This window comes from Macaca mulatta, chromosome 15, assembly GCF_049350105.2.
Source record: "Macaca mulatta isolate MMU2019108-1 chromosome 15, T2T-MMU8v2.0, whole genome shotgun sequence".
Classification (NCBI taxonomy): Eukaryota; Metazoa; Chordata; class Mammalia; order Primates; family Cercopithecidae; genus Macaca; species Macaca mulatta.
In genome coordinates, this window is record NC_133420.1 from 82,406,170 (window position 1) to 82,431,514 (window position 25,345).

General features: G+C 40.0%; 1 protein-coding gene across 14 annotated transcripts in view; it reads left to right on the forward strand.

Annotated features, from left to right (window-relative positions):
- Nucleotides 1-25,345, forward strand: part of BNC2 (basonuclin zinc finger protein 2) — a 454,984-nt gene that overhangs the window by 115,784 nt on the left and 313,855 nt on the right. For 8 of the 14 annotated variants that reach the window (XM_015117647.3, XM_077966053.1, XM_015117648.3 and 5 more), the window contains exon 2: nt 18,833-18,958. The exons of 5 other annotated variants lie outside the window; for them this stretch is intronic. In XM_015117647.3, coding sequence (XP_014973133.1) covers nt 18,833-18,958 — 126 coding nt within the window. Of the gene's footprint in view, nt 1-18,832; nt 18,959-22,226; nt 22,338-25,345 lie in introns of those variants that run through there. One more of the 14 variants, XM_028835150.2, reaches the window with a different exon arrangement.

Genomic DNA, 25,345 nt, shown 5'->3' on the forward strand with positions numbered 1-25,345 from the left:
GGTAGCCAGAAAGCAGTGGTGATGGGGAATTCTGATTCTTCAGATAATCGTTTACTGTTTAGTTAGAAAATGACAGGATTCAAGATATTGTACTATATAGCAAGAGATTTAAGATCATGGTAAATATGTGTAATAAATTAGGTAAATCTACATGCTTTTAAATAGCTTTTAAGCTGCTTGTCTACTTTCATGGCTAGTATGTTGGAACATTCAATCAGAAGTTTTTATTGAGTCTGTACTAGGCACTGGGGATATAGGTTCAAAGAGCTCTACCATCATGGTGCTTATTGACCCATAAGGAAGATAGAAATTAAATAATTACAGGTGTTGGGAAGTAGTACAGGGTGCTTTAGGAATAGATAATTACCTTCTTTGGTCTAGGAATTTTTTTTTTTTTTTTTTTTTTTTTTTTTGAGATGGAGTCACTCTGTTGCCCAGGCTGGAGTGCAGTGGCGTGATCTCGGTTCACCGCAAGCTCCGCCTTCTGGGTTCACGCCATTCTCCTGCCTCAGCCTCCCGAGTAGCTGGGACTACAGGCGCCCGCCACCATGCCCAGCTAATTTTTTTTTTTTGTATTTTTAGTAGAGATGGAGTTTCACTGTGTTAGCCAGGATGGTTTCGATCTCCTGATCTTGTGATTTCCCCTCCTCAGCCTCCCAAAGTGCTGGGATTACAGGCATGAGCCACTGCGCCCGGCCTAGGTCTAGTTTAAGAAACCATCTCTGAAGGCAAGGGAGAGGTTCAGGAATAAGGAAAATCAAAGCTTTAAAGCAAAGAAAGAATGACTAGAGCAGAGAGAAAATCTGTGATCACTGTGAGAAGCTGATAAGATGATTAGGTTGGCAGAGATCAAATCTTAACAGGGTCCTCTTAAATGATTTTGGAAACTCAGCTGTAATTTGAAGAATGTATTGGAAGGGAGAAAAAGGTGACTCCAAGAAGCTGAGGTAGGAGACTGTTTCAACTGTCAAAATATGATAGTCTGTACCAGAGTAATAGAGAGAGGAATGGAGGATAGATCCAGAGATACTTAGGAGATAAACTAGAAAGATTTGGAGATTGACTGCATGTAGGGTGTCAGAGGGGCAGGGAGAGGTAGTTGGGGAAATAAAATAATCATGTCAACAAAAAATACTTATTATCCACAGAGAAGAGAGAGAGAATATAATTTATTATTGAGTAGGCATAAAAAGATTTTGCAGGTATATAACATATCTCAAAAGTGGCTATGAAGTTGGGGACAAAATCACAGTTAATACAGAACAGCAGAAGAAAGAATATTCTTAATAACTTCTCATCCCTTTGAGAGACAAAGAAAGGGTTGTCCCTTGTGATAGTCTTCTGTACATCTCATGAGAGACACTTGAACTAATCCCAGAGGTTTGTTTTTTACATATCTAGAGTTGGTTTGGCACATGACTTAGACTTATCTCTACATTTTAAAAACTGGAGACTGAATTTAATCCTTAGAGAGATTTAGCTCTGTTCCAGAGGTTAGAGTAAGGACTCAGATTCACGATGTCTCCAAGGAAACACTCCTAAGAAAAGCGGAGAAGGATAAAATGGTCTTTTATAAATGGAGAAAATCATTTTCCAAGCCCTCAATAGCAGATGGTGCCATTTACTGAGGTGGGCAGCCCTGGAGGAGGAGCAGATTTGAAAAGTAATAAGACAGACACTTGAGAAGATGTCAAGTTTGAAGTTTCTATTAGACACTGCCCCGGAAACGATAGGAGTGCATTCATAGTGGAGAAGGGAGATCTAGGCCGAATATAGAAATTTATTAGCCGTCAACAGGTAGTACTGAACCCTGGGAATGGACTGGGTAGCTTAGGGACATGGAACGGTGGGATGGGGAAGAAAGGAGGGGGTCATCCCTTTTTGTCATATAATCACATAGTTAGCATAGGGATATTACCCTAATGGTTAAGCACAGCAATGGTTGACGTTTTCATCTTTTGACTGCTTTTCCTGGATAATGTAGCTAAAATTTTATGTCACCTACTCTTGTAATCTAGACTCCTGCCCTTTTCTGTCAATAGGGTATGTTCTGAGGTGGTTTCCCCCCACAGCCTCCTTTCCTTTTGTTCACCGATTATGCATTCTCTTCAGTCCCCTGGGTCTCCTGTGGACTGTTTTCCTGCACCCCTGTGTGCTTCTGCCTCCCTCCTTTTGAGGCCATGTCACCTCTCATGCTGTCTTGCTCTCTTTTTTTGAACCGTTGCTTATTTGGAAATGTTTTCAGTTGTTTCTACACATAACTTCTAGATGTTTATACCTTTTTACAGAGTCAGATATCCTTTTTCTGGTGTATTTATTTGGTGTGGAATGTGTCAGGTTTTGAGGCCATAGAACAGATGCTTTGCTCTCCCATGAGAGTGGGCAATATGCAGAGAATGGCTTCGTGTAGATTGGAAGTGGAGGTGAAGGGGGAAGTATCTTGTTGGGAAGAAATACCTGACTGTGGCCCTCAAGTGCTTCCTGGGTGGATGCATTTAATAATTACCTTAATGTATCAGTTGCTGCATATTGAAAACAAGATGGCTGGGGCTGGGCACGGTGGCTCACACCTGTAATCCCAGCACTTTGGGAGGCTGAGGCGGGCAGATCAACTGAGGTGAGGAGTTCGAGAGCAGCCTGGCCAAGATGGTGAAAGCCCGCCTCTACTAAAATTACAAAAATTGGCTGGGCATGGTGGTGGGTGCCTGTAATCCCAGCTACTCAGGAGGCTGAGGCAGGAGAATCGCTTGAACCTGGGAGTTGGAGCTTGCAAGTGAGTCAAGATCGTGCCACTGCACTATAGCGTGGGTGACAGAGCGAGACTCTGTCTCAAAAAGAAAAGAGGAAAAAAAGAAAAAGAGATGGCTATTTGAACCTATAACTGAACCTATAATTGGAAAATGAAATATGGTGTGGGGGAAAGACCCTCCCATTTGTATTTACAAAAACGTTTTGATCTGGATTAAAATAGCAATGACCTTTGTTGTTTATTATATCGGACAGCTCAGTTTGCAAGTTTGTTGGATTGGGGGCAGCTTTCCTGAATCAGACTCGTGTACTGATAAATTCTGCACTTGGCGTAGGAGGCAAAGGTTCTTATCCAGAGATACTTTAGGGAACTGGGGTTTGGCAAGTAGGAAAACAGGTAGAAATGGCACTCAGGGACATTTGATTTATGATGACTGACTGTGAGCTGAAGATAAATACAAACAATAGTAGGCAGTGATACCTTGGACAAAGATTTTACCAACTGGCAGTATGACATATTCTGTAGACTAACAGTTCTAATGAGTTTATTTTAGACAGTTCTGAGAGTGTCGGTTAATAATTTACCCTTCCTGAGAGGCAGGGGCAGCAATCACAGGCTGTAAGTGGGCACTCTGAGGCCTCTCGCTTTGCTGGAGCCTGTCTGGGCTGGAGCGATGGACCCTGTTGGTTGTGACACAAGTACTAAGTGTCTGCACTTTGACATATGGAGGCTTTGGAGCACTCAGTAAGGCACAGACATTCAGTGTGATTCACTTCAAGTGATATCTAAAGTAATGGATTACTGTAACTACCCATCTGCTCCGCATCAAAAAGCACAGAACTCTGTATAGACATTTTTAAATGTTTATTTTGAAGTAGGATGGTGTTCTATATGGAAGAGAGGGTGGTGGTGGAAAAATAGATTATTTTAAAGAAATATTTATGAAGCTTCAGAAAAGGGACAAACTGGGCTTGCTGATTGATACCTGGAATATGCTTTTATTGTCTAACAAAATATTGGATGCATCTGTACATGTAAGACTTACCCGTTGGCAGTGTGATTGATACTGTTAAAAACTTGAATCTGTTTACCCCTTGCCATACAATTTGTTTTGATGCAATAGTGAACACAACTCCACTGTAGATTTAAGTACTATTTATGTGAATTTTATTTCCCTGTTTAGTCACTGAATCACATTGTAGTGTTGGCATGGTAAGTTTTGTAATTTGCTTTCCCGTGTGAAGAGTGCTTTTCTTGAACCAAATGTTCACTTCTGCATACTTTTAAAAGTTAGGCTTTATGTCATTACAAAGATTTACAGTTATTTAATAATGATTTATTGCAGTAATTTATTCTGCCAGCTGTGGCAGATTTTCACTGGAATTTGTAAATCAAATTTATATAGAAATGTACCAGGAGATGCATTTCAGGATTTAATAAAATACACTCAAATCTTTTTGAAGAATGTAGTTTTATGCTTACATGTTTGGGATTAAGCTTTACCTTAACAGCCATTGTTACTGTTCAAACTGCTGTGTCTGTCCCACACTCATTGAAAAGAGGAGTCAATGAGATCTGTTAAAATACAGTTTCAGGTCATCCACTTTGCTTCCAGACCTTTAGTGTCATGTTATATTTGACCTGGGATATTCATATGATGTTGAAGGACATGGAACCATCCTGACATTAGGCTCTGTGCAGTTCTGTAAGTTTTAATCACTATTAAACTGTGCATCCGGAATCATAACTGAGAGTGAATGTAGTGCACTGTATTCATTTAGAAACCTTAAGTGTCAGATTTTCTCTCCCTTTTTCAAAACTTACTGCCTAGTAACCATGTGGAACACATTTAGCATTGGCTGCGCCAGCTCACACTCCTGTAGTTTCTTTGGAATGCACAAATACGGCAAGTTGTTGTATTTTCTTTCTTATTTTAAAAAGAGATTTTGTTTAGTTGATGACATATATGTTTCTAGAGAGAGAATCTAGAATAAAAAGAAAACTATGCAGATTATTTTATGACTTGTGTGTCATTAAGAAAAGCTAGCAATTTGAGAGGCTGTATTTAAAATGTGTGATTGCCAAGTAATTTGTAAGAATGACTTGTTCTCTAAGACTGCATAAGAATTTTACTTCTAAGATTAAATGACTGATTCACAGCTTCAGTCAGCTGGTTATTTTGTGTACAACAGCATGAAACGTCTCATTTGACTTACTACTGCCCCCCAAACACATTGACTTCATTGATCAGTTGTTTTAATATTGTGAAGATATAGTCTAAATGTGCCTTGAAGCTAAACTTTCAGGTTATAGTTAATTATATTTAAAGCAGTAGGCTTTGGACTATCTAAAAAGGATGTGAAAGCATTTGCAAATATTGTAGCCTTTAATTTTTCATAGTAGTTTGTATTTGTTTATCATGTTCAAGCACTAGTAAAACATAACTTAACAAAACAGAATGAGCCAAAACAGCTTACCATCTGAAATGTGTAAACCCACTTTATCGTCGGATCTCTTACTTTTTAAAAGATGTAATTTCTTAAAAAAATTCTTAGAAACATCAGACAACAGTTAATTTTGTCTTCAGCTAGGAGTTCAAGTTATAGTACGTGAAAAACTGGATCTTCATCTTATTAAGATGAAATTTTTTCTTTTTTTTAAGAGAGAGTCTTGCTCTGTTGCCCAGGCATGATCTGGGCTCACTGCAACCTCTGCCTCCCGGATTCAAGCAATTATCTTGCCTCAGCCTCCCGAGTAGCTGAGATTACAGGCGCCTGCCACCATGTTTGACTAATTTTTATATTTTAGTAGAGATGGGGTTTCACCATGTTGTCCAGGCTGGTCTTGAACTCCTGCCCTCAAGTGATCCAACCGCCTCAGTGCTGGGATTACAGGCGTGAGCCACAGCACCCGCCTGAAACTAATTGTTAAAAATCTTTAAATATATATACATATTATTGTGCTTGGGATAGCAGCTTTATATTTCTAGAAAAAATGTAATAACTTTTTATATGATTTATGACTCTTCAGTGTTTGATATTTACTTTTATTTTGAGAAAAATTAATCTGCAATGCAAGGGAAGTTGAGACATAGGGAGATGTCTTGAAAGGGAACAAAGATAAGACTTTTCTTGAGAGAGTTCATTGCTGATCTCTTAGATATGATACTGTGTTTTCCTTGAAAGCATGCAACATTTGTGTGCTGAATCCATCATGGAGAATGCATGAGCTCCTTAGTTTACATTTACTTATCCAGTACTTTAGTGCTCACAGTATACTAGGGATTTTTTTTTAAACCATTTTCAATACGATTGAAGATAATATTTTAGAATTAAGTTTTCACAGTTTTGTAGTTTTTTTTTAAGACTTCAGTGATGTTTTAAATGTTTTCCTTGCGCTTACCTGGAAAAGCTTTTTAAATGATACCAATTTGGAATGTTAAAAAAAGGTATAATTCTGGGATGACAGATATATTTAATCTTGTGGGTGAATTTAGACTGATGGTTGATGAATGCTTTGAGAGTCTGAGGTGGGCCAGAAGAAAAAAGAAAAAACTCTGTACTCGGTTAGCAATGCCTGCCATCGCTGCTGAGGTACCAGTCAATGGAAGCATCTACTGAATTCATCTCCCTAGCCCAGAAACTTCTGTCTTACTGTAATCATTCATTTATTCATCTTGTGTTCATTCATTCATCCAAATTTTTCAACATTTCTGAATATGTGGCAGCATGCCAATCATGGTAGAAATATAGTGGTGAAGCAGGCATGAATTTGCTTTCAAGCTTTGATGAGTGGGAGGCTTAATAGTTCATTAACAAAAAGTTGAAACAGGGTGGCAGCAGTTTTGGCAAGAATGTGTTGTGGTCTAATTCAGAGATACTGAACTTGGGACCTAAGTAAGAAGGATATTCTGTTGTAGAAATCTGGCAGATTGTAGAGTTTGTTTGAGAGATCTCTTACATTTGCTCGTTGGGTATGCCAGGCATTCTGGAGGGATGCCCATTCCCATCTGACAGGATAGATGATCCCCTGGTCAAATGTATAGATTACATATAACATCTCCATAATGCAAGGCAAAAGTAGGCTCTGTAAGGGGAATGACATGACTAGTTTAGAGATGAGTGGTGAAGCCATATGCTGTTGGATGTGATGCCAGTCAGTAGTAGATGGTAGAGAATTGAAGATAGAGCTTAATTTTAGTGTTCAGCCATTTTCAATTTCAGAAAATATTTTTAGGTAGAAATATTTTAACTGTATAGTACATGTATTGGTATAAATATAAATATCAAATTATATCTCTGCCTTCACCATTTTTTCCAACTAGAAATCTTCTAATTAGCTTCTTTTCCCTTAGAACTAAAATTAATTTAGGCATCAGTTCTCGTAGATTCTTTAAAACAGAAAACAAAACTCTAAATTGTTAATTTATTTCTCACAATTACCTAGTTTAGGTCCTCATGCTCTGTGATGGGCTGTCCATTTCCTATTAGTGTCTACTATAGTTTCAAGTGTAAATGCATGCAGTATAAACGAATTTAAAATGATGAAATTCCTCGTTCTTGGAGCTTACGTTCTAGGGGAATATTTGAATACAAACAAATCCCCTAATTTAATACTTCTGGCTTCGATGTCTGTTTTCTGCTGCATTCTGTACACCATTCCTAGATGAAACACAACTTCCATTACTTAACTATTGTGTTCAGAAACTTGAAGTCCAAATTTCAAGGCCTCTGCAGTTTGCCTGTATATTCTCTTTCTAATCTCATGTCTTATTAATTAGTATCTTGCATCTATCCAAGGAACAGTGCATCCTTACACTTACTTTTTTTTTTTTTTTTTTTTAAAGCACAGGATCTCCTTCTCTTGCCTAGGCTGGAGAGCAGTGACATGATCATGGCTTACTGCAGCCTCAACCTCCCAGGCTCAAATAATCCCCCCACCTCAGCCTCCTGAGTAGTTGGGACCACAGGCATGCACCACCACACCTGGCTAATTTTTAATTTTTTTGTAGCAATGGGATCTAACTCTGTTACCCAGGCTGATCTCAAACTCGTGCGCTCAAGCTGTTGAGTTTCCTGCCTTGGTCTCCCAAGGTGCTGGGATTATTATACTTTTATTTGTGCTTTCCCACCCATTTGGAATGGTGTCTTCTCTTTGCCTTTTGATATTCTCCTTAGTCTAAGAATCTTGGCCCAACCTGCTCTTTTAACCAAATAACATATACTCCTGGAGGTATTATAACTAACAACACATGTACTGATTTGTAGACTTCTACTGTTGTAAGAGAGCGGTTATTTACATCTTTTATTTAACCTGTACATTTACATATAGTCTCTCTAGCTATACTATAAATGATGTGAAATTAGAGGACTTTGTTTTAAATATTCATACCGGGCTAATATGAACACAGTTGAAAAGCAGGTAGGAACTGTGCTTTGAGCATCCTGGAGAATGAAACGAAGCTTGCAAGCTTACATACTGAACTTCTAAGATAGTCATTCCCCCCATATATTGCTTAGAACCTGAAAATTCCAAAACTTTCTCTGATTTTCAGGGCCATCGTGATATATTAAATTTTTTTTCATTTTGTTAATTGCATACATATATATATGTAGTGTAAAAAGTGAAAAAAAGAGTACAGAAGCTTACACAGAGAAAACAAATGTTCCATTGCCTTTTTTTTTTTTTTTGAGACGGTCTCGCTCTGTGGCCCAGGCTGGAGTGCAGTGGCCTGATCTTGGCTCACTGAATCTCCATCTCTGGGTCCTAGCAATTCTCTTGTCTCAGCCTCCTGAGTTGCTGGGACTACAGGTGCCTGACACCATGCCTGGCTACATTTTTGTATTTTTTGGTAGAGATGAGGTTTCACCATGTTGGCCAGTCTGGTCTCGAACTCCTGACCTCAAGTGATTCACCCACCTTGGCCTCCCAAAGTTCTGGGATTACAGGCATGAGCCACTGCACCTGGCCAGATTCTCCTTTTTTTTGTGTTTACCAGATTCCTTCTTTTTGAATTTTTAAGAAAGTGTCTCACTCTGTCGCCCAGGCTGGAGTGCAGTGGCACGATTAGGACTTACGATAGCCTTGACCACCCCAGCCTCAGGTGACCCTCCCACCTCAACCTCTGGAGTAGCTAGGACCATTGGCACATACCACCATGCCCAACTCATTTTTGTATTTTTTGTAGAGATGGGTTTTGCCATATTGGCCAGGCTGGTTTTGAACTTCTAGGCTCAAACAATCTTCCTGCCTCGGCCTTCCAAAGTGCTGGGATTGCAAGTGTGAGCCATCACACCCAGCCTTATTTTGCCAGATCCTTAAAGGTATTTCTAGCAATAGCTTAGCCCTAATTTAGAAGTATTTGTTACCTCCTCAGTTTTTCTTTTCTATTCTCTTTTTCGCCTGTTTTTCTCTTTCTCCATCAATGATAGTACATGGTATTTACTGTTCTGCATCTTGTCTTTTACTCATGCTTTGTTTGGAGATGTTGCTTATCTGTACTTAACAGTTTTTTTCATTCTTCTTAATGACTACTTAATATTCCCTTGGAAAGACTCATAGTAAAATAAAATAGCAAATTCTAGAGCTGGGAAGAAAGCAAATATTAGACAAACAATTAATAATTACAACTAACTATGAAAGGATAAAATGGTAGATTGTTGAATTAAAAAAAAATAGGGCATTCCCAGAGCTCCTCTCTCCCATGCCAAGTCAAATAGGAGGCCCTAAGCACTTAGAAGCCTAAAGATATTAATTGATGTTTAATTATCAAGAAAGATATGTCCTGCTTAAAACAGGGTAATATGCAGCACCTTTTCAGAAAATTCTTGTCTAAAATGGTAGAAACCTGAAGAGGCAATGCTGGATATTTGGATGAGCACATATTTTGAAATCAGACCAACTTGGTCTTGAATTCCCACTTTGATACTTAATATAAGACTTTGGCCAAGTGACTAAACTCTCTTAGCTTCGATTTCCTTATTGGTAAAATGAGAATAATAATACCTATCTCATAGGACCTATGAAGAATGAATGAAAAAATATTTTATGTTTTGCACAGTACCTGGCACACAACAGGTGCTCAATAAAGTTCCATCTCCCTGACTCTGTGCCCATCCAGAATGATTAATTTCCTAAGAGCTCTGGATGCTGAGACTTTACTGTAATTGTATCTTCTATAAAACTTACAGTGTCTTTTACGTAGTAAGAAGTCCACATTTATGTGTAGATTTATTCTGTAACTCCTAAGAGTCTGGCTTGGTTTTCTTCATACTTTTCATGAAATTTCTCAAATCTCTAGAAGCGGGTACAAGGATAAACACTTAATTATTTATGTACCCTGTGAAGATGCCTAACTTGGCCAAATGTCAACATCTCAAGCAGTGGTTGTGTTTGTAAAATTTTAATAATCTATACTTTCATAGTATACTTTATATTTCTTTGTGTGGTGTGATATTTTGTATATTTTAAAAATGGAAAGAATTTCAGATGTTTTAATATATGTTACGTGGAAAGTATAATTCTTTTTCAATTACATAGATTAATTTTTTTTTAATTAAAAAAAAAAGTTTAGGTCAGGCGCACTGGCTCACTCCTGTAATCCCAGCACTTTGGGAGGCTGTGGAGGGCAGATCACTTGAGGCCAAGAGTTCGAGACCAGTCTGCCAACATGGTGAAACCCTGTCTCTACTAAAAATACAAAAATTAACCAGATATGGTGGGATTACATGGCTGTAATCCCAGCGACTATGGAGGCTGAGGCTCAAGAGTCCCTTGAACCCAGGAGGCAGAGGTTGCAGTTAGCAGAGATTGGACCACAGCACTCTAGCCTTGGTGACAGAGCAAGACCCTGACTCAAAAAACAAACAAACAAAAAAGAACAAAAGCGAGTTTAATAAGGTTATGGAGTTACATGTGGGGGGCTCTGACGCTGATTTCAGTCAGGTTCAACATGGCCAATATGAAGTCAACTGGCTTGCAAGTTTCCTAAAAATTTAATAGTCAGTTCTCACAAGTCACAAAGAGTAAATCTGGTATACTTACTAGATTATCAACCTCCTGGGTGACTGCTTTGGGCTCTGGTGTAAACACAGTTAGGAGAACCAATTCCTGAAAAATGGTCCAGGCTTTGCTACCAGTTTATTATTTGACTTTGTCTCAGTTTCCTTGATTGTATTGTAAAGCAGTGGGATTAGATCTGTTTCCTAAAATTTTTTGGTATGACCTTACAATTCTGTGGATGTCAGGCTGCAGAAGCCAAGGGGTCCAGGCTTTATACTACTTGTTTCATATATTTACAATATCAATATTTTTTTTCTTTTCAAAAAAGGTCTCCCCTACCTAAAGCAAATATATTTGAGAACCACTGTTACTGAAAAAATAGCTGTCTCAAAGCCCATGTCTGTACTTGCAGCAGGGCCCCTGATACAGTCACATGTAATGGGTTTACTTATTCCTTATATATATTACAGTAAACAATATAGGGTTTGGGAAAATGCAAAAGGAATGGAATGCAATTCATTGTTATTTTCTTTTTTTTCTTTTCTTTTTTTTTTTTTTGAGTCGGAGTCTCACTCTGTCACCCAAGCTGGAGTGCAGTGGCCGGATCTCAGCTCACTGCAAGCTCCACCTCCCGGGTTCACGCCATTCTCCTGCCTCAGCCTCCCGAGTAGCTGGGACTACAGGTGTCCACCACCTCGCCCGGCTAGTTTTTTGTATTTTTTTAGTAGGGACGGGATTTCACCATGTTAGCCAGGATGGTCTCGATCTCCTGACCTTGTGATCCGCCCGTCTCGGCCTCCCAAAGTGCTGGGATTACAGGCTTGAGCCACCGGGCCGGCCCCATTGTTATTTTCATTAGAGGCAGGCATAATAGAAAATATTTTGGTACTTGATACTCTATTTAAATATGACTTTCATTTATGTGTGAATGAACTCTCCATATATGCTAAGTTAATGGATGCTTGTAGGCCAGGGGTCATGAACTTAGATGGCAGTAGTGGCCAGGCAAGTAAAGGAAGTGCGAGAACCTGGTAGGGTATAAAATGAAAGCATGTGCTGCAGAGAGCTGTTTCTACGCCTCCCCTGTTGATTGTTGTCACAAAGGAATATACTTTTCTCTTGCCGTATCTTTAATTCTTTAACGCCTCACCTTTTGCCTCTCCCTGCCCATTCCCTCAGCAGCTGAACATCCATATTTTAATTTAAAATTTATTGTGTTTTACATGTTGGTCATTAATTAAACATATGCACACTCATACACACTCACTTAGGAGGAGCCAAGCAAAACACATCTGAAGCCAAACTTGGCCTGTGGGCTTCTACTTTGAAATCTCTTTTCACACACATACATACGCAGCAACTGATATTTTAGTACTTGTATGCTAGGTGCTTGGCTAAACCTTTTGCACTAATAAAAATGTTTGATCTTCACAACAATTCTGTGAACAGATACTTTTATTTCCACTTTAGAGATGAAGAACTTTGGCTAAGTAACTTGATAAGATCACACAATTAGTAAAAGGCTCTACAGTTATTCAAACCCAAGAAATTTCACTGCAGAACTCTGACACTTAACCCCTTGGCAAAATTGATTTCCTGGATATATTTCTTCTATATGCTATAAGCACACACACAAAATGTAAATAACACTATAAAGGATGAAGAGAAATTGCTTACTATTAGTTCATTCACATACAGTGATACTGTTTGCATATGTGGGCATGATGTGATAAAGCACTGAAATGTTACAAACTTCCACATTTTACACAGTTTTTCTGATAAAGCTCAGTGAGATCAGTGTAAAAATTTCACAGGGAGTTTATATTTCTCCTTGCCACAAACTAGACATCCTGAGCTTTGGGGCCAACATTGTCTGTGTCCAAGGGCAAAAGTTCTCTTTCTTCTCATTGTCATATTTAAACCCCACCCATGGAAATATTCCAAGTCCTGAGTGATGATCACTTCCTCTGGGCAAGGGTATGAAGAATAAAAGTAAATCTAGCAGGAGGAGTAAATCCCAAAAGACAGAGATAAGTACTTGAGGTCAGAGACTGCATCTTTTATAGTTTGTCTACATACCAAACTCATTAATATGAATAATCATCTTAGCTGTAGTGGTTGTAGTAGCAAAAGTAATACAGAAACCAGTCTTCTCCTGTATTTTTACATTAGCATTCATTATTTGTAGGATTTGGGAGGTCTTTTTGAGAAAGTGATGTGAAACTAAGTCTCTCCCATGTTTCTCCTTTAGTTCTACTTTTTCCTACCAACATAAAATATTTTTCAACCTTAATAACTGCAGCCTATAGGAATAAAAGTATAAGATGGTGGGGGAAAAACTGAGAACAGTGTGAACAAAATCTACATATTTATCCATTTAGGTTTTTTCCCTGGGGTATTTTGGAATACCCTTTGACACGATAAGCCTCTTTATGGTTTATTCACTTGGTAGGGAATGGGGGAGAAAAAAGGAGCCAGTGCATCTGGCACTATTCCTCTCAACACCCTATACCCATCATGTGAATGGAAAGAACCCTAAACCTTCATTTTCAGAACTGTATCTCAGCCTCTGGCTCCTGAAGAAAACCAGTGTGGTTCAGATGTGGGATGGGAAGAGTGGTTTGCATTGGCATCTGCCCTGCGGGTGCTTTGGGGCTGGAGCACACACAGCTGTGGGTTACAGATGCTTGCTCTCCGGTATTAATGTGGCCAACATGTGAAACCATGACACCCACAATACTACACAAAGGTCCACGCCTCTGATAGTTTGAGAAATAACTCCCTCTGAAGAAATTCTTCTTCTCGAAGGGCTGGAATACATTCTAGAATGGAAGGTCCTCTTTCAGAGGGGTAGAGCCAGGAAAGAGATGCCTTATAATGTTGGACAGAGCACAGGGTGTCTGTAGGCTTAGGAGCTTTAACCAAACATGGGGGAAAAAAGTCTACTCTAAACCCTAGATTCATAAATTCGAAATTCTATGCTATGCATGTAGCAGAAAGCTTGTACACTCAAGTCATTGTGTAGTTTCTTTGGAGATGTCAAATGCAAACCATTATTGGTGGTTGTCATCTGGCCTGACTCAGGGTGTGTTAGAAACGTTTCCACCAATTTTTATTTCCCCGAGCTGTCTCCAAGGATAGCAGAACCAGAGGAATCTATACACAAGAGAAAAGAAATGAGCATAGGGTTGGATGACGCTTTCTTTGTAATTTAATAACTAGGACTTTTTTCAGGGTGTGGGGATTTTGTCCTTTCTCACTCATGAGGCCTATGCTTCCTTCTGACAGTACACTTGAGAGAGCCGAGATATTTCCACCCCCTATTCAGTTAGTGAGACAGTTTTCTCATTCAGGTACAATTTCCAGTGAAATAGTAGCTTATAAGTATCCAGAAGTTAGTTTATTGACTCTTATTGCACTTCTGAGCACCTAATAAATAATTTATTTGTCTGATGGATATGTGGCTACCTAACTATGGGGCATGAAATATGCACTGTTTTTCTAATATACTGTAGGGAGACCTGTTTATAAAGTATTTAGTATTGGTTTTATAATGCACTGTTGACAACAGGAGACCACGAAGCTCAAAGATCAATCTCATTTTGGCCCACAGTATTAATGCTGCTTTATAAAGCTCTATGACAGGTCACTTAGATAGTGGTCTTCACAGAAAGGACTCTGTTAGGAAGGCAGGTTGTAGAGGCTGCCAGTACAGTAGATGAATGTCTTTGTCTGTGTCCCTAAGGTGACTCTGGCGGTTGCTGATGTTGGCCAGGTGATGGAACCCATCATTTCCCTGCTCTCTAGAGGGATTCTGGACTAGAAGTACTGAGTTCTGCTAATGCAGACCTCGCTAATTGGCCAGAAAGCTGCTGTGACTTTGGACCACAATTGCAGTTCTGGAGACAGGAATCGGACAATAAGGAGTGGAACTTGGCTCTCTTCAGCTTTGTCTTATGTTTATTAATGAAGTGAAATTATTCCACATCTTTTATGCCTTTGTTCAAATCACATAGGTGACATAGCATAAAGTATTTTGATTTTTGTTGGCTTTGGGAAATTTCCTAGCCAGAAATAAATTCATAGACATTAGAACGCTACATACTAAACAGTTTGAATTTGGGGAAACCTAAATAAAGACTAATTTCATCCAAAATCAGTTCTCAGTGTTTTACTTTATTTTCTTCATAAGAACTATACACTATGAGAATGCTGCATAATGACGATGATTTATAACATAGTATTGTCCATCAAGGTATATGTGTTATTGTCTTTTTTTTTTTGAGACAGAGCCTCACTCTGTCACCCAGGCTGGAGCGCAATAGCGTGATCTCAGCTCACTGCAACCTCCACCTCCCAAGTTCAAGTGATTCTCGTATCTCAGCCTCCTGAGTAGCCAGAACTACAGGCGTGTACCACCACTCCTGGCTGATTTTTGTATTTTCAGTAGAGACGGGGTTTCACCATGTTGGCCAGGCTGGTCTTGAACTCCTGACCTCAGGTGATCCACCTGCCTTGTCCTCCCAAAGTGCTGGGATTACAGGTGTGAGCCACTGCACCTGGCATGGTGTATGTTTTAGAGCAAGGTATTTTTCTCTTTGTGTCGAGAACTCCTTGCTGGTTCTAAGTATTTCACTTCCCAAACTGGGAACTCTGAGCTATACTTTCTTGGACCCAGTCAGCTTGTTTATTATTTCTCACGCTTTTGTGGGAATCCAGGCTGAGTTCTGCTATTTGCCATTTCTGTTACTCATTTCTTACTGATACAGAGTTTCTTTTTTTTTTTTTTTTTTGAGACAGAGTTTCGCTCTTGTTGCCCAGGCTAGAGAGCAATGGTGTGATCTCGGCTCACCGCAGCCTCCGCCTCCCCGGTTCAAGAGATTCTCCTGCCTCAGGCCCCTGAGTAGTTGGGATTACAGGCATGCGCCACCATACCCAGCTAATTTTGTGTTTTTAGTCGACACGGGGTTTCTCCATGTTGGTCAGGCTCGTCTCGAATTCCTGACCTCAGGTGATCCGCCCGCCTCGGCCTCCCAAAATGCTGGGATTATAGCAGAGTTTCACTTTACCCTTTCCAGTTGGACCCAACCTTTTCTTCCTTCTGGTACTCCTCGATTCCTTCCTATCAGGTCTCCCTCACCACATAGCCCCATCTTTACTTTTCTCATTTATTGAGCACCCTGTTAGACCGTGAATTAGCAAATAAAAATTCTGTCCCTTTTAAGAAGTGTACAATTTAGTGGAAGAGACTAGTAATAAACTGGTTTTCTAACATGAGCAGTTTTAATATATGTATTTCTTAACCACAGATTTTTTTTTTTCTGTATCTCTTACCTTTGGTTTCTGAGGGGAAAAAAGGGTTTCTTTTTTCTCCCTCCAGGGGCACCCTTTTCATTTGTGCTCTTGATCATATTCTCTCCTCGGACCCTTTCATACCATTTTCCCTCTGGCTTAGATCTTCAATATCCTTTTCTCTGTTGGCTTCGTCCCCTTTGCCTGTGATAGTCTCTTTTTTCCCTGTAGTGAAAAACAAACTGCCAACTTATGAACACAACCTGTCCGAGCTCCTCTAACTTTTCAGACCACGTTTCTCTTACTTGTTTTCTTTGCAGAATTTCTCCAAAGAATATTTTATCTTTTCTGCCTCTTTGTCTTCACAATTTGCTTACTTCTTAACTCTTCTGCAATGTGGATTCTGTATACCTATCAATCCACAAAGACATTCACTCTTATGGCACAAAGCCTAATAAAATATTTCAGCCACAAATATTCATGAAGAATGGTATGTTGAACACCCATTGACCCAAGTTTAGGAACTAATATGTACAAACACATCTGAAGACTAGGGTTACCATTGAAATTATACTGTGTCACTCACTGTCAATCTCCCCGTCTGCCTTTCCCCATATTCCATCCTTAAGCACTATTCTGATTTTGGTATTTATTATTCCCTTGCCTTTTGGTTTGTTCTTACTGTATTTCCTTCTACTTAGTATTTCACTTGGTTTTAACCATACCCTAAACATAAGTCTTGTTGTTTTAGATCATTTAAAAGTCTCAAGCATCCTATCTTCTCTCAACTGTTTTCCCTTATCATGTGGAACGTGGGACAATCACAATGCTCCTGTTAACTCTGTTCCTTCTTTTTTTCCCCCTAATAACCATGGGTATCCCCTGAGATACTGACCTTGGCCACTTGTTTATCTCTTGGGTCAGGTCTGTGTAGATGGCTGCTGGATGTGATAACTTCAGTGTCAGTCTGTTTTGTAACATTTCTAGTTGCCTGGTTATCTGCATGATCTGCTGTTCCCCCATACTGAACCTGATACATATTCTCACAAAATAGTTCACCCCCCTTTCTGTTGATAACGCTACCATTTTCCTGTGCTCAGACTATTAGAACTTTAGTGTCATTGTTGACACTTCTCATTTGTTACAGTCATTCTGGTCCCCTTGATTTTATCTTCACAGTATCTTTTGTATCTTGTCCTTTTTGTTTTCTTCAGCCCTATTGCCAGTAATTTACCCAGATTATTGATTGATTGATTGAGATGGAGTTTTGCTCTTATTGCCCAGGCTGGAGTGCAATGGCACAATCTCTGCTCACTGCAACCTCTGCTTCTTGGGTTCAGCTGATTCTTCTGCCTCAGCCTCCCAAGTAGCTGGGACTACAGGCATGCACCACTACACCTGGCTGATTTTTTTTTTTTTTTCGTATTTTTAGTAGAGATGGGGTTTCACCATTTTGGCCAGGATGGTCTTGAACTCCTGACCTCAGGTGATCTGCCCGCCTTGGCCTTCCACAGTTTGGGATTACAGGCATGAGCCACTGTGCCCAGCCTATTTTAATGTCTTCCTAACTGGACCCCGCTTTTGTCTTTTCACACTTCAGTCCATCTGTCATACTGTTGCCAGATAAATCTTCTTGGAGTAAAATAATGATCAGACGTTACTGCTGTTGAGAAGCTTTAGTAGTTTAGACTGTTGGTGGATAGACTGTTGGTGGATAGTAGTTTAGACTGTTGGTGGATACAATTCTTTGTAGTGGAGTATAGGGGCCTTACTTTTATAATAGTTCCTATCAACCACTACATCCATTTCATTCATTGTTCTTCTATGTACATCTTCCCTTATGTTCCAGTCAAACTGTATTACTTCTCTAGGAATATAATCCGGATGCTCAGTGCAAGAGCAAAACCTGCCTCGGCGTAGAAGCTTTTTTTTTTTTTTTTAACCACACTGGCTGGAAGGAATCTCTTAAGTTTCTGTGGAATTCTGCGCTCATTTCATTTCCCATTCTGTTTTTGTTAAGGTTGTTTTGTTCATGGCTTATCTCCTGTACTAGATTGTAAAGTTGTGAGCAAGGAATGTGTCTTAACTTTTGTGTTCTCCGCAGCTTCTTGTACTTGGCAAGGGAGTGGGGTAGCGGGGTGGGGAGGCGGTGATTAGTATTCCCTAACAGCAGTTAAAAGTGTCATATTAAGTGGAAGAAAAGGGAGTAAGAAATTGAGCTAGGCAGGCCAAAAGTGTATCCATTATCAATTAGCAAATTATTCAGTTATTCCCACTTTGTTACTTTAGTTCTCACCAAAGTTTATTTAGCGGTTGGCTACTATCAGCCTTAGAAACTATTAACTCTTTAAAACTGTGTTTAGGGCCAGGTGCGGTGGCTCACGCCTGTAATCCCAGCACTTTAGGAGGCCAAGGTGGGCGGATCACGAGGTCATGAGATTGAGACCATCCTGGCTAACATGGTGAAAACCTGTCTCTATTAAAAATACAAAAAATTAGCTGGGTGTGGTGGTGGGCGCCTGTAGTCCCAGCTACTCGGGAGGCTGAGGCAGGAGAATGGCGTGAACCCGGGAAGCGGAGCTTGCAGTGAGCCGAGATCACGCCACTGCACTCCAGCCTGGGTGACAGAGCAAGACTTCCATCTCAAAAAAAAAAGAAAAAAAAAAATGTGTTTAGTTCGTCATTGGTGTGTTATATTTGCAATTTCTTAAAAAGAAGTTTTGATGTACTCAGTGCTTTTAAGTAATACTGTCTGGGCATATGTAATTTCCTTTCCCAATCTCTCAATAGGCACACCTTGGGCCTACTCCACCTCCACATAGCCTTAATTACAAATCAGACGACAGGCTTAGTGAGCAAGATTGGCCAGCATATTTCAAGGTCCCATGTTGTGGGGTTGATACATCTCAAATTGAGGTATGTTGTGTTTTTTTTTTTTTCCCCTTTAAGTTACTTGGACACACTCGCATGCTTTGACTACCTAGTTAAGATATTTCTCTCACCTGTTCTTTCTGCCACTCTTTTACTGTCTTTCATACTCATCCTCATTCTATGAAACTCAGATATTTACTTGCTTCCTAACACTTCTTGCCCCTGAAGAAATCATGGAAAGTAGATTTAATGATGGTTATTTGAATGATTTTGAATGTGATAAAGTATCTGCCTTCTATTGTTTCTCTCCCCACCTGTACTTACTTCTCTTTTTCTTTTTCTGTTCTTTCTTTCATACTGTTTTAGGGCTAGTTTATTGTTATTACTATTTTTAATAGTAGTACTATATTAATAGTGTTAATAGTAAACTTGTAAAACTGAAGTTTAACATACTTACAGAAAAGTACACAAATAAAAGCGTACAGCCTGATAAATTTTACACAGTGAATATACCCAGGACCACCAACTAGATGGAGATACATAACACTACCTGAGCCCCAAAAGTGTCCCTTAGCCCAGCCACTCTTCTCCACCAAAGACAATCACTGTGCAGATCTTCTAAGCGACCTGTTAAGTGTTCATATTTTTAACTTGCCGTTAATAGGTTTCTGGCATCTTTTGGGTTTCTTAATTTGGAAGACAATCTCTAAGTTCATGAACATTTGCATTGTTTCAACATTTTTCGATTTAAATATATATGCATATAAATAGTCTCTATCAAGGCCAGTAGATTGCTTGACGGTAGGAGTTCCCAGACTTGCCTGGGTAACATAGCAAGACCCCATCTTTAAAAAAAAAAAAAAAAGCTAGGTGTGGTGGCTGAGATGGGAGGGTTGCTTGTGGCCAGGGGTTTGAGGTTCCAGTGAGCTATGATTGTGCACTGCACTCTAGCCCCAACAGAGCAAGATCCTATCACTTAAAAAATAATAGGCTGAGGCCGGGCGCGGTGGCTCAAGCCTGTAATCCCAGCACTTTGGGAGGCCGAGGCGGGCGGATCACGAGGTCAGGAGATCGAGACCATCCTGGCTAACACAATGAAACCCCGTCTCCACTAAAAATACAAAAAAATTAGCCGGGCGTGGTGGCGGCGCCTGTAGTCCCAGCTACTCGGGAGGCTGAGGCAGGAGAATGGCGGGAACCCGGGAGGCGGAGCTTGCAGTGAGCCGAGATCGCGCCACCGCACTCCAGCCTGGGCGACAGAGCGAGACTCCGCCTCAAAAAAAAAAAAAAAATAATAGGCTGAGCTGGGCATGGTGGTTCACGCCTGTAATCCCAGCACTTTGGGAGGCTGAGGCAGGCGGATCACCTGAGGCTGGGAGTTCTGACCAACATGGAGAAACCCTGTCTCTACTAAAAATACAAAATTAGCTGGGCATGGAGGCGCATACCTGTAATCCCAGCTACTCAGGAGACTAAGGCAGGAGAATTGCTTGAATCTGGGAGGCGGAGGTTGCGGTGAGCTGAGACCGTGCCATTGCACTCCAGCCTGGGCAACAAGAGTGAAACTCCATCTCAAAAAGAAAAAAAATGAATAGGCTGGGCCCAGTGGCTCACGCCTGTAATCTTAGCACTTTGGGAGGCTGAGGGAGGCAGATCATGAGGTCAGGAGTTGGAGACCAGCCTGACCAACATAGTGAAACCCCATCTCTACTAAAAATATAAAAATTAGCCAGGCATAGTGGCACACGCCTGTAATCCCAGCTACTGAGGAGGCCGAGGCAGGAGAATCGCTTGAACCTGAGAGGCGGAGGTTGTAGTGAGCTGAGATTGCACCACTGCACTCCAGCCTGGGTGATAAAGCGAGACTCTGTCTCGAAAAATAATAATAATAATAAACAATAATAATAAAAAATAGTCTCTGGTTTTATAAACATTTTTGAAACTTTATACTGGGATTTTATTTTTTAAGTTTATTTTTTAGGTTTGTAAATTGCATATGAGGGAGTATCATTTTTAGAGTTGCTGTTTTTCTGTGATAATTCTAAAGGCAGTGTTGAGTTTTTCAATAATTTTGTAAGGTACTGAGCTCTGCCCTGCAGTATGATTTTATTTTTTCTTTCTTTCTTTCTTTTTTTTTTTTTTAAAACAGAATGGAGTGCAGTGGCACGATCTTGAGTCACTGCAAACTCCGCCTCCTAGGTTCAAGTGATTCTCCTGCTTCAGCCTCCTGAGTAACTGGGATTACAGGCCTGTGCCACTGTGCCTGGCTAACTTTTATATTTTTAGTAGAGGTGGGATTTCGCCATGTTGGCCAGACTGGTCTTGAACTCCTGTCCTCAAGTGATCCACCTGCCTCAGCCTCCCAAAGTGCTGGGATTACAGGCGTGAGCCATCGCACCTGGCCTGCAACATGATTTTCCTGGATGTTGGTGAATCTCAATCTTCTTTTCTGACAATAATTTTAACCATTATTATGGCACCTTTACTGAGGCTGCAAGCTTCTTGGCCCACAGACTTTAGAAGGAAGTAAGTAAGGAAATTAACATTACCTTAGCTGGGCATGTTGGCTCACGCCTGTAATCCCAGCACTTTGGGAGGGCAAGGCGGGCATATCACTTGAGGCCAGGAGTTCAAGACCAGCCTGGCTAAAGTGGTGAAACCCCGTCTACCAAAAGTACAAAAATTAGCCGGGGGTGGTGGCACGCGCCTGTAATCCCAGCTACTTGGTAGGCTGAGGCAGGAGAATTGCTTGAACCCAGAAGGTGGAGCTTGCAGTGACCCGAAATCGCAGCACTGCACTCCAGCCTGGAAGACAGAGAGAGATCCTGTCTCAAAACAAAAACAAAAAACAGGCCGGGCGCGGTGGCTCAAGCCTGTAATCCCAGCACTTTGGGAGGCCGAGACGGGCGGATCACGAGGTCAGGAGATCGAGACCATCCTGGCTAACACAGTGAAACCCCGTCTCTACTAAAAAATACAAAAAAACTAGCCGGGCGAGGTGGTGGGCGCCTGTAGTCCCAGTTACTCGGAAGGCTGAGGCAGGAGAATGGCGTGAACCCGGGAGGCGGAGCTTGCAGTGAGCTGAGATCCGGCCACTGCACTCCAGCCTGGGCGACAGAGCGAGACTCCGTCTCAAAAAAACAAAAACAAAAACAAAAACAAAAAACAAAGAAATTAGCATTACCTTTGTGATTCTTGCAACTTTCATGTTCATGTTAAAGTCATTTCCCATTGTGTATGCCCCTAGCCGGTTTTTTTGTTTGTTTGTTTTAAATTCATTTAAGTAAAGCCATCACTGGTTCTTTCCTTCTAGATGTTCTCATAAAACATTGAATATAGGTTTGATAAAAAGAAGCCACTGTTACTGTTTGGACTTGAGAGAAGATTAATAAAGTCACTTTTTCTTTTTTTAAACCAAAACAAGGTAGGTAAATTGTTTGACCTTTTGTAGGCACAAGATTCATGCTGACCTCAGCTGCTTTTATTATCTGCAAATATCTTGAGTCTAAGGATTCATCATTTCCCTAACATTTTGTAAACTATCTCATCTACCATACCTACTCAAATCCTTTTATTTTAAAATTTTTGTAGTGCATCAAGGGATTATGGCTTTTGGATATTTCCTTGATGTGTTTCTATGAAACTGAGGCCCTGATTAGGCTGTCAGCAGATACTGTATTACATTGATTGTTTTAGTTGGTAGAGACACACGTGTCAACTAGACCAGTTTCTCCCTTTTGCTGAGAAGGGTGAAGCTTTTAGATAATATTTAGTTATGGGGGATGTTTGTGCCACTGTTTAAAGTGATTTGACCCTGGGTCCTCCTCCAACCTTACGTTAGAAGGCCTATTTTCCTCTCTTGTTCTAAGGGCATGTAATGAAGTCTTCAGTACACAAACTTTGTCCCTCCCTGTAGGTGAGTGGTTATTATTTTTTTTTTTTGTCACGGGCTCGGATATCATGTTCTTATGTGTAAACATTGGACCATATAGTACTCACAATACTTTGACAAAAAGCACACCAGCCGAAAACTGAAGGCATGCCTTCGTGTCTTATTTGCAACTTGGACCATGATCTTGCCCCTTGAAATCTTCAGGCTGTTCTGATGAAGCCTTCTCTATGTTGAAATGCCCAGTCAAGGTGGCCAGAACCATCTGGAGAAGGTAGAGTTGTAAATATGAAGTAACATGTATAATTCTAAAGGACTCTTATAATGAGAGAGAGGCCAGTGACTGAGGCTGGCAATCAGCTTTTTCTGATTGCCAGCCTGAAAAATCTTCTGAAAATCATAAGCTTTTTCTTTCCTTATTTGAATCTGTAAAGACCCATAAGTGCATTTTGAATTTGTTCATCTATAAGCTGTTAACCCAAATTCATGTCCCAGGTTTTTAAGAGAATAAGCAATAGAATATAGGTGTTTCCAAAGAGGAAGACGTATAGAAGCAGATAGGTGTCTAGTTCATTCATTCACAGATAGGCACTAGGTTAGATCCAGTAGTTGGCATGCATGCATCAACATGTTAATCGGAATTAAAGGCTGCTACATTTAGGCTTGGCTAGATCGTCTATAAATTGAAACACAAAAGGGAATTGTTAACTAGGAAAGTATTTGTCCAGGTTCCTTAAAGTTTAAATACGGGGATCCAACTAGTATTCTCCAAAATTTTTCATGAATATCAGACTTTACTGCTGTGGAGCACTTGGCTGTTGTAAGAGGAGTGTTTCATCTCTTATAAGTATGGTAATGAAAGGAAATTAGGAGCCAGTGGGACAGTGCAGGGACTTAGGTGTAAATAATGGGTGAATCTTTTTTTTTTTTTTTGAGATGGAGTTTTCGCTCTTGTTGTCCAGGCTGGAGTGCAGTGGCGTGATCTTGGCTCACTGCAACTTCCACCTCCCAAGTTGAAGCGATTCTTTTGCCTTAGCCTCCTGAGTAGCTGGGATTACAGGTGCCTGCCACCATGCCTGACTAATGATAGGTGAATCTTAATTGTGAAGATGAGTACGTTTATGAGTAGAGATGGCTTCATATCAGAACTTTATCTTACAAGCTACTCTTTACTTTTCCGCCTCCCTACTCCATGCCAACAGAGTTAATGTAAGCATAGTAGAGTAATGTTTCATCTTTGTGCGTGTAGTTTTCTTTTTTTGGGGTGGGAGGAGGTGAAGTTTTTACTGTCTTTCCATCTATTTACATATGTGAGTCCAGGGAAAACAGGCAGCTTAAATTATGATATAATTTTTTACAAAGGGAAAACCTGAGTTGAAATTATTGTTTTACTTTATTCATTTCTTTACAGTGAGTCAAAAATTTTTTCCCCTTAACTTCACATAGAAAATGAAACTTTACACAATGAAGTAAGGATGGCAGGTTTCACAAGGGAAAAAGGTTGCTGTCAACTTCTTTCCTCAGGAATATGGAAATGTGGGTGGATTATCTGTTCAGAAGAGGTTTCCTTTATTACTTATTTTTCCTTTTTTCATTTAAGACATCTGTTAACATTTCACACAGCCCAACAGATGTTGGAAAGCAAGTCCCATACTTTGTTCTCAAGAAAAATGACATTTCCTCAGTTGGTTCCCCCACCTCTGTGACTGAGTCCAGCCTGCTGCATAATTTGCATATATTAAGTTATATACCTTAATGCCATATGAATTTGTAACTTCAGCATTATTTTTATATGGTAAAGTCTGATTTGATTAGAAACTAGTTTATATGTTGCTCTAGAATTAAGAGAGGGCAAAACATTTTAAAACTCTTCTTTAAGAATGGCAACCTGATTCCACATACAAGATTGGATAGCCAGTTTTTAACATTTTTTTTCTATAAAATAAATGAATTACAAAAGCTTGATTTGTTTCGCCATAAGGAAGTGCTGATTGTCATGCGACGTGGAGCGTCATTTTTATTATTTTGGCAAGAACAGGGACAGTTTTGTCTTGACAAGCCATTAGATGAATACCAGCATGTGTCACATGAAAAACCACTGATCTTTAACCCAGCTCTGTACTTAACCAAGCCTTGAAAATGAATAGTGAATAAAAGAAGAGCAAAGGCAGAGCACATTGCAGATTATAGAATCTGTTAACAGTTGCTGAAGTGAACCCAGGGAATTACAGGTATTGTTCTGTGTACAGGATTTACATTGTTCGAGACAGAAAAAAAAAAAAATCCTAGAGTACTTTCTCAGTGCAGCAAATGTGTGCTTTTATCATAAAATCATATATATTTACATAGAACTCAATGAGGTTTTTTTCCTGCAGTTATATAACTTATTTTAAGAAAGCAATGTGCTTTTAAAGAAATTAAGTAGAAAGAAGAAAATATATGCTATATGCCCTTCCCCTCAAAGAAAACACCCGACAAACATACATGCAAAACAAAATTCTTTGCTCACTTGCGTTTTCATGTATTCATTGTGGCTGATTTTT